Here is a 9,164-nt window from a genome sequence, read left to right on the forward strand (position 1 = left end):
ATGTACTGTTGTTCCACTTACTTTTTTAACAAAACGCTCTTTTATGCATTGAACCACGATAGTAACTGGAACTACCATGTCTCCAAACTGGTGTGATTCTGGAAATTAGTTCCAAATCAGTTCCAACACAAGGCTGAATGAGCACGCGTACAACGTGCGAATCAAGAGCGTAAGTACGATAGCCATCCAATGCAAGACCTGTTTTTGCACACTGATTTTTAAAGAGTAGCACAACGCTAAAGCTTTCTAAGTACCCTTATGCACGTTTAATCATATCATAAGAGGCCAACAAACAATGACACCAAGGACAACACAGGGGAAATTACTTGTACTTACTAATTGAATTAAAGAAATGATAAATTAATGGCAATAAAAGCGGATAAAAAGAAACAACTTGCCGCAGGTGGGGAACGATCCCACGTCTTCGCATTACGCGTGCAATGTTCTTGTAGTGAACAGTACTCATAGAGCCCCGCGGTGGAAGAAGAGACTGGACTAGCGCCATCAGGCATATAGGCTCGACGATGGTAGCCGCGACATCAACGCAGTCATCTGTTTAATAAATGGCAGTTTTTTGTGGGCCTTCCGTCCTTACAAGTTGGTGACCCGGACGTGAAACCACATCACAGCTGTATACGTCTACCAAGTTTCTTCACTCAGGAACCGGCCGCCGAACAATGACGTCTCAAAGAAAACGGAACGTTTTCCGTCGCCGCACTGAAACTTCCCGATTTCTGGCCCTCGGACTGTGAACTCTGGTTCGTCCACATCGAGGCGCAGTTTCGCCGTCACCGAGTCACATCTCAGGCGGCCAAGTACGACAACGTTGTGAGTGCGTTTAACCCGACGACTGCAGCTTTGGTCTGCGACATTTTGCTAGCTCCTCTGCTCGATGATCAGTATGATACCCTTAAGCGGGAGCTATACTACGGCGCACCATCGACTCTGAGTTGGGACGGATTCAACAGCTCCTCTCATCGGAGGAACTTGGTGACAGCAAACCGACGGAGCTGCTTTGCCGCATGACACAACTCCTGGGAACCAGTCCATCATCAACATACTCGAAAATTCTTCGGGAGCTCTTATTACAGCGTCTACCGAACCAAATACGCATGATTTTATGTGCCTCACCTACTACGACGTCTGTCGAGGCCTTAGCGATGATGGCAGACCAGATTATGGATTCTTTCCATCCTGTGATATCCACTGTTGACAGTTGTAATGCACCTGCTGCGACACAACCCCAGTTACAGCAGCACTATGACGAACCCGACAGATCAAGCACGCACTTTGCTGCGCAAGTAGAGGAGCTAACTAATTGGCTGTCCTACGCTTAAGGGCGAGTAACCATCAGCATTGGCATCGCTGGCATGACCAAAACGTGTCACGCCCTCCGCTTCCCTTAATTTGTTGGTAGCACGCCAGATATGGCACTCACGCAGGGCAGTGCCGTCCGCCTTGCAACTTTCCGGGAAAGGGTCGGGCCAGTCACTGTGCTACTGGCCCTACATCAAGCCGTCTCTTCTACGTCACCGACCGTGTCATGAAAGTTCGCTATCTTGTAGACACTGGTAGGGAAATTTGTGTCATTCCCCGTACTTTTCAAGACCGCAGAAGACATCGCCATGACACGTCTTTTCTCACTGCCATCAACGGTTTCAACATTAAAACGTACGGCCTGAAATCTGTCACTCTTTACCTTGGTCTGCGACGCCCTTTTCGATGGCTATTCACCGTCGCTGACGTCCGTGGGCCGATCATCGACGCTGATTTTCTGTGGAAGTTTAACCTTCTCGTCGACCTTCGCAACTGCCGCCTTCTTGACTCCTCAACAAACCTGTCCTTACAAGGTATCACCACGTCTGCACCACCTTTGCGTCTCGTACCAGCACACACCCAGGTACCGAAACCGTGGTCCACCATCCTGCTGGAATTTGCAGAGCTCTTCGAACCATCCTCGCCAGATCGTCCAATAGTGCCGAACGTCACGCACCACATTGTGACTAAAGGACCACCAGTACACGCCCGACCTCGCCGCTTAGCACCAGACCGTCTCAAAGCAATAATTCGAACACATGCTCGAGTTGGGCTTCGTGCGTCCTTCCGCTGGCCCTTGGTCATCTGCTTTATACATGGTGCCCAAGAAGACGGGTGATGCGGCGACCGTGTGACGATTACCGCGTCTTAATCAAAGTTATAAGTACCATATATATATATATATATATAGGTACCCTATACCCCACATTTACGATTTCACCGCATCGCTTCATGACTGCTGCATTTTAGCAAGGTGGATCTAGTAAAAGCCTACATCGTATTCCTGTCGTGCCTTCCGACATTCCTAAAACCGCAATAATTACCCCTTTTGGCATGTTTGAATACGTGCCCATGCCATTCGGCCTCCGTAATGCCGCTCAAACATTTCAGCGGTTCGTCGATCAAGTACTCCGTGGCCTGACTTGTTGCTTCGTCTATTTAGACGACGTTCTTGCATTCAGTCACTCTGCTGTGGAACAAGAATCTGACCTACGTAAGGAGGTTAAACGACTCCGTCAATATGGCCTGGGTGTAAACATCTTGAAAAGTGAGTTTGGCGTTGCTTCTCTCGATTTCCTGGGCCATCGAGTAGACGAGCATGGCATCCAATTTGTCCCATCCCGTGTCCAACCCATTACAGATTTCCCACGTCCATCTTCCACCAGGCAATTAGGGGCATTTCTGGGCCTCATCAGTTACTATCGCCGTTCCATTCCTTGTTGTGCTTCAATTTTGCAGCCTCTACACATTCTACTCTCTGGCACACCACGAGCTAGCACGCCTATATCATGGACTAATGCTGCTGAATCTGCTTTTATCTCTGCCAAGAACTCCCTTGCTACCACTACTCTACTGGCACACCCGCAACCAGACGCTCCAATGTCCATTATGGTAGACGCCTCTGACATAGCTGTTGGCGCCGTGTTTCAACAGCTGGTTGGCAAGACATGGCAGCCTATATCTTGCTTTTCAAGGAAGCTGGCACCGCAAGAAACCGCACTACAGTACTTTACTAATTACTAGGACTCTATACCTCGCAGTCCGCCACTTCCGTCACAATTTCGTAGGGCGTCAGTTATTTATTCTCACCGGCTACAAACAGCTAATTTATGATGTTACCTCCAACAGTTCCTCGCACACTCCCCTCGAAATTCGCGAGCTTGTATATGTCTCTGAATTCACTACTGATATTCGGCATATCAGTGGTGCCGATAATTCCGTCGCTGACGCTCTGTCACGGATTCATATAAATGTAAGCGAAACAAATTGTTCCGGCATTGACTTCATCCGCCTCGCTACCGCTCAAAGCACATATCGTGAACTTCAAGCACTCTAGATTGACAACGAATCTCTGCGCTTCGAAGATATCTTACTGCCTGGCTGCAACGTCACAGTGATATGCGACATGTCTACGGGTCGTCCTCGACCGTACGTTCCGCAACAATTGCGGCAGCAAGTTTTTGACGCGCTACACTCCTTATCGCACATTGGAGTACGTGTCACACAACGTCTGGTCACTTCCCGCTATCTGTCCAGCGTCACCCCGTTCCGCCTGCCAAGTCTTCTCCCACCGGATGCTCGTTTTGACACCGTACACCTGGACCTCGTCGGCCCTCTCCCACCTTCGAAAGGTTACTGCTACATACTGACATGCATCGACCGTTATACACGGTGGCCAGAAGCTACACCTATATCTGACATCTCAGCGCCCACTGTTGCAGCAGCTTTCGTGTCTACGTGGATCGCAAGGTTCGGCTGCCCATCCACAATAATCACAGATCGCGGTCGGCAGTTTGACTCAGCACTCTTCAACGAGCTACCCAAACTACTCGGAACGACACGTTTTCGCACAACTGCTTACCACCCGCAGTCCAATGGACTAGTTGAACGTTTTCATCGGCATCTCAAGGCCTCCCTTATGGCACATGGATCGCCGGAGAAGTGGGTCCTGCATTTGCCCATCGTCTTACTTGGCATCAGAGCCGCACTCAAGAGCGACCTAGGTTGCTCCTGTGCTGAGCTAGTTTACCGCACTCACCTACGCCTTCCGTGCGATTTCTTTGTCGCCACCCCCAAAACGCCTATGCCATCACCTGCCGAATACGTCGCCGAACTGCAAGCCTTCTTCAGCCAGATACATCCCGTGCCTACACGTTCATAAGAAGCAAGGTCCCCGTACGTTTCTCCCGCACTCACCTCTGCTACCCACGTCTTCGTGCGTAACTGTGCCGTGCGGAAGCCTTTGCAACCACACGCTCCGGGCCATATTGTGTTCTAGAGCGTCGTCCGACGACGTTTGTTGTGAATGTCAACGGACGATTGCCCTGGAACGTCTCAAACCCGCCTACATCGAAAAAGCACCCGCGCCATCAGCTCCACCAATATGCGACGCCACCCTGCTGCATCCTTCGCCGCCGCCTGCGCACGTGACACCCCAGACCAACGCCAAGACACGCCGCGTCACGTGGACTTTCCATCGTTCGTCGAACTTTCCTCCTCTCTAGGGGGGGGAGCCCTCTGTAGCGGCAGCAGCATCGGCGTCGCACGAGAGACGACGTAGACGCTCGCGTCTACACGAGGCACGAGCGGCTGGCACGCTCCGGCACGGGCTCCTTCAAAGGTGCCAAGTCCTCTTCCCATCTGACAACGGCTCCGGCACGGGCTAGCGTTCCGAAGGAGGTTAAAAAAAAGAATGCTACGCTAAGAGATCGAGTGTCGGTTCTTCCTCTCCTGCGAGAGTCCGAGACTTTACCGGTCTACGTGGTAGCTCGTCACCACACTTTAAATCATAAATCTTGCCAGAGTTGGAAATTAAGCAGAGTCTAGTGGGCTGACTGGCTCTGGGGGCCCACGGTAAAATCCCAAACGAGGCAGAGTAAGATGATATGGGTTGGGCTTCTTTTGAAGTCAGACAATCACACAAAAACTAGTTTTGAAGAAAGACGAAGGAACATGGATTAAAAGAAATGGCCGGATAAAGTGCGCAAATATCTTCGAAAGCGCGGACACGGAATGGAGGAAGAGGTTATGAAAGTTGGCAACCAAGTACAGTGCAATTGAAAGTGCAAATAGACAACCAGGAGTCATAAAAAGAAAGTGAGAGAAACAGAGGCGGTAAACTGCATGCTAAAGATGGAAAAGAGAAAGACCACGGAGATTTACGAAAACGGCAAGAAACAAATTAAGATGGAAAATCTGTATGATATCGCAAAGGGCAGCGCCTTGCTATTTGAGACCTGAGCTGGCTGCCTGAGGGGTAAAAAACGGAGCAAATGGTCACCACAGGGTGTCATGTGTGTGGTGTAAAAAAAGAAAGAAAATATCCCGGCAACGACTCGGTGTATCGTAATGGAATGCCAAGATATTCACCCACCGAGACGCGTAGTGAATGTCCACCTTCCAGAAGCGTTCCGATTCAAAGAAGATGGAAGGATAAACTGGTCAGCAGTCGAGATAAGTAGGAGACGTTTAGAGTACTGATGGAGAAAAAAAGCAGGCAGGAAATTGGTGGAACCGGAGTCATTACAAACGTAGGTAGCGGTACAATATAGTGATAGAGGCCTTAAAAAGTTAAAATCCAGGTCAGATGGGCAAGAGGCTAGATGGCGACATATATAGCAAAACCTGATTAAATCAAGGAGGTTAAGTGACTATTTGTCGCAGTCTCTTTTCAAAGGGGATGCCAATAGACATTGTCTTCGAGTCTGTTTGCCACTCATTTCTATAGAAACAAGTACGCGAAGCACAGAGGCAAAACTAAAGCTCGCGGTCAAATCGTACACACGTTGAGATATAACGATACGTTTTAAAGCCAGCTGTTCGAGTTCAGGATGTAATGGTTGCAGCCCGATGTGCGCGCGTTGTTGCGCAGGCTAAGCGGCAGCTGTCGCAATTGGACGCCAGCGGGTTGCACCACTTCATCACGTCCATGGCTGCGGCGGTCTACTCGAGCATCGCGGCTGCGCCGGCCGTCTCCATGCTGGACATGATCAAGACGCGCATGTACCTGCAGCCGGTGGACAGGCGCGGCCGTGGCATCTACTACGCTGGCGTGCTGGACTGCATTCGCAAGATATACATGATGGAGGGCGTCGCGGGTTACAGTCGCGGCATGCTCATCGCTTTCTTCTACTCCATAGTCAACTCGTCCATCACGCTGCTCTCGTGGGGCGAGCTCAAGCGGCTGCGCATTGAGTCTCGCGAGCATCGCGAGTTCGTTGTCGAGATCATCTACGAGAGGGGCCGATGAATGGCGCCATATTTCGGCGGCGAGCCTGCTTGTTAGTATGCGGCCGTCATCTGTGCGCCTTGAATTGTTAGACATAAATGACGATTCACACACATTCACAGCCGATTCACAGCCTTATTTGGTTGGCTAGAGGGTTTGCCTGCGCTTCGCTCTGATATTAATTAAGGTTTTGCGTGCCAAAACCACGATATGATTATGAGGCACGCCGTAGTGGGGGACTCCGGAAATTCGGACCACCTGGGGTTCTTTGACGTGCACCTAAATCTAAGTACACGGGTGTTTTCGCATTTCGCCTCCATCGAAATGCGGCCGCCATGGCCGGGATTCGATCCCACGACCTCGTGCTTAGCAGCCCAACACCATAGCCACTAAGCAACCGCGGCTTTCTTTTCGCTCTGATATAGTTGCGACATATGTGAGCTGTGTGCGATATCCATGTGCAGTTACTGATTGTGACTATCATTTTTTTCTTTCTTTTTTTCGCTACTCATTGCTTCTCTGTTCTGTATCAGAGGTGTTCAATGGCCGTTGAGATCGCTGTCGCTTACCCTGATTTTGTTTCTTTTTCTCCGGAAAACAATGATAAAGAAACATGGTAATCCGTTGTCTGTCTGTTTCCAAAAGTGCACACACACACGCACGCACGCACGCACGCTCACTCACTCACAGAGAGAGAGAGAGAGAGAGAAAGAGACAGACGCGCAGAAAAATGGCAGAAAGATGTCCTATAGGTGTCGAAATTGCTCAAAAATGTTACGCTTTCACGCGAAAGTGTTTATTATATATGCTCAACGAAATCCATTCTTTCCAGAAGCTTCGAGTAGCCAGTGCCAGAGGGTTCAGCGGGCAGCCATATTCTACTCCTTTGGCAACAGAGCAGTCTCCGGCTATAGCGAAAAAAAAATCTGTTTTGTACGGCATAGTTAAGTATCTTTAGTGCGGACATGTCACTTTAATGGGGTGAGTTTTCCCGGTTTTGCGGCATGGCGTGACAGACCGATAAAGTGGGCGAGTCCCGAAAATTTTGGACCAGTCATGGAGGGCTGATGGCAGAAATTGAATAAAAAATTACAGGGTCTCTTATGATCTCTCTTAAGAGGTGAACGGCGAAAGCCTACTCTTCCTCCTCTTATCATTCGCCTCATTAGTAATCATTTTTTAGTCATTTGTAATTAATTGTAGTCGTTACAATTCGTCGTAAGACATATTGGTCATTAGTAATTACTAGTCATTTCAGTCATTATTAGTCATTGCTGCTCACTACTAAGCATTTTAGTCATTTGTAATCAATTGTGGTCATTACAAGCCGTCGTTAGACATGTTGGTCATATCATAGTCATCAGTAGTCATTAAAAGTCATTTCAGTCATTATTAGTCCTTACTGGTCATTAATAAGCATTTTTAGTCATTTCTAATCAATTGTATAGTCGTTACAATGTGTCGTTAGACGTATTGGTCATTTCGTAGTCATTAGAAGTCATTACAAGTCATTAGTATTCATTTTAGTCATTAATACTCATTCGTAGACATTTCTAGTCATTTCTAACCAATTGTGGTTATTACAAGCTGTAGTTAGACATATTGATCATTTCGGAGTCATTAGTAGTAATTAAAAGTCATTAGTAGACATTATTAGTCATTATTAACCTCTACCAATCTCTATGATAACGTTATCATTCACTAACTGTTACCATCAATCATTTTTCATTCTTTAATCTGTCTTCATATGGCGGGATGACGCTTCGGCGGACACTCCGCCGTTCGGGTCTGCTCACACAAACTTTACCTAGAGCCTAGAAAGGATTTCGCCTTAAAACAATTTGGAATAGCTTTACGTTATAGCGCCCCTGGTCCCTAGCCCAGCCATGCGCCACCGCGCCCTATGTTGGAGGTAATCTCCGGCGGGGCTAAACGTTGGGCCAGCCGAGATGGCTGTTGGCTGCATATGCGCTGTCTTCGCGCGCGCCTAGTGATCGCATGATCTCAAGTTTCGGAGACGCGTTCGCTCTCCTAGGTTCGCACTCTTCATTATGGCAGCGTTGCGACAGCGGCGTTCGCGGTCAACAAGTGAGATCGGTTCGTGTCTGTGTGCGCGCGACGCCATGCTTGCTAATTTAATTAGTAAACGAGTGTTTACTGCAATCATACGGCAGATAAAACTGCGAACCTTACTGAACTAACGCAGAAGAGCGACAACGGCCCAGGAGCATAAAGGCAACCGACCTTATTGCCAAGAACGACTTGTTCTTATACAGAGAACGCTATGACGTCACAGGGCCGTGCGCAATCTTTAATCGCACCATATAGTTGGATATCACAAAACGTCACACACAAAGCTTGCGCTACGACACTTCCTTTGAGCAGTTGTGTAATATTTTGGTATCGCCATCAGTGCTTCGCCTTTCGCGCGAAACGGCGACTTCTTTACATATGCACGGGAACACTCGCGCCCAGAAAGAGGGAATCGTCGGTCGAAGCATCCGCTGCCGTCGGTGCTCGGTCATCACCTGTGGGCGTCCTGCTTTCGAGCACCGCTTGCACTATACCACACGCGGTGTGCGGTAGAGAGGAAGAGCGAAGGCTTCGCATTTGGTTTGGTCTATAGGTTGCATTTGTATAGGCACAAATGCAACCTATAGACGTTTAAACGCGCAGACACGCTCGTTCATGTTCTCCGCTGGAAACACGGGGCTTTTAGGATTTGCGAGCGCTCTATATATGTCTTCATTGCCGACCAAGCGATAACTGTGAGTACAGGAGAGTGTGAAAAGTAAACCCTTCGTATAGCGTAAGCTTGCCACCGAAGTATGAGCTCGTTAATTATTCATGTTCTGCAAGCATACGCTACGAGCTATATGTTTGCATTCAATTCTTTTCC

General features: G+C 48.7%; 1 protein-coding gene across 1 annotated transcript in view; it reads left to right on the top strand.

Moving 5' to 3' along the window:
- The window catches only part of LOC126546931 (solute carrier family 25 member 35-like), a 74,383-nt gene extending 68,097 nt beyond the window's left edge, over nt 1-6,286 (top strand). Inside the window, exon 4 of the mRNA XM_072288208.1 lies at nt 5,909-6,286. Coding sequence (XP_072144309.1) covers nt 5,909-6,286 — 378 coding nt within the window. The remainder of the gene's footprint in view (nt 1-5,908) is intronic.
- Nucleotides 6,287-9,164: the final 2,878 nt, after the last annotated feature.

This window comes from Dermacentor andersoni, chromosome 1 (assembly GCF_023375885.2).
Source record: "Dermacentor andersoni chromosome 1, qqDerAnde1_hic_scaffold, whole genome shotgun sequence".
Lineage (NCBI taxonomy): Eukaryota > Metazoa > Arthropoda > Arachnida > Ixodida > Ixodidae > Dermacentor > Dermacentor andersoni.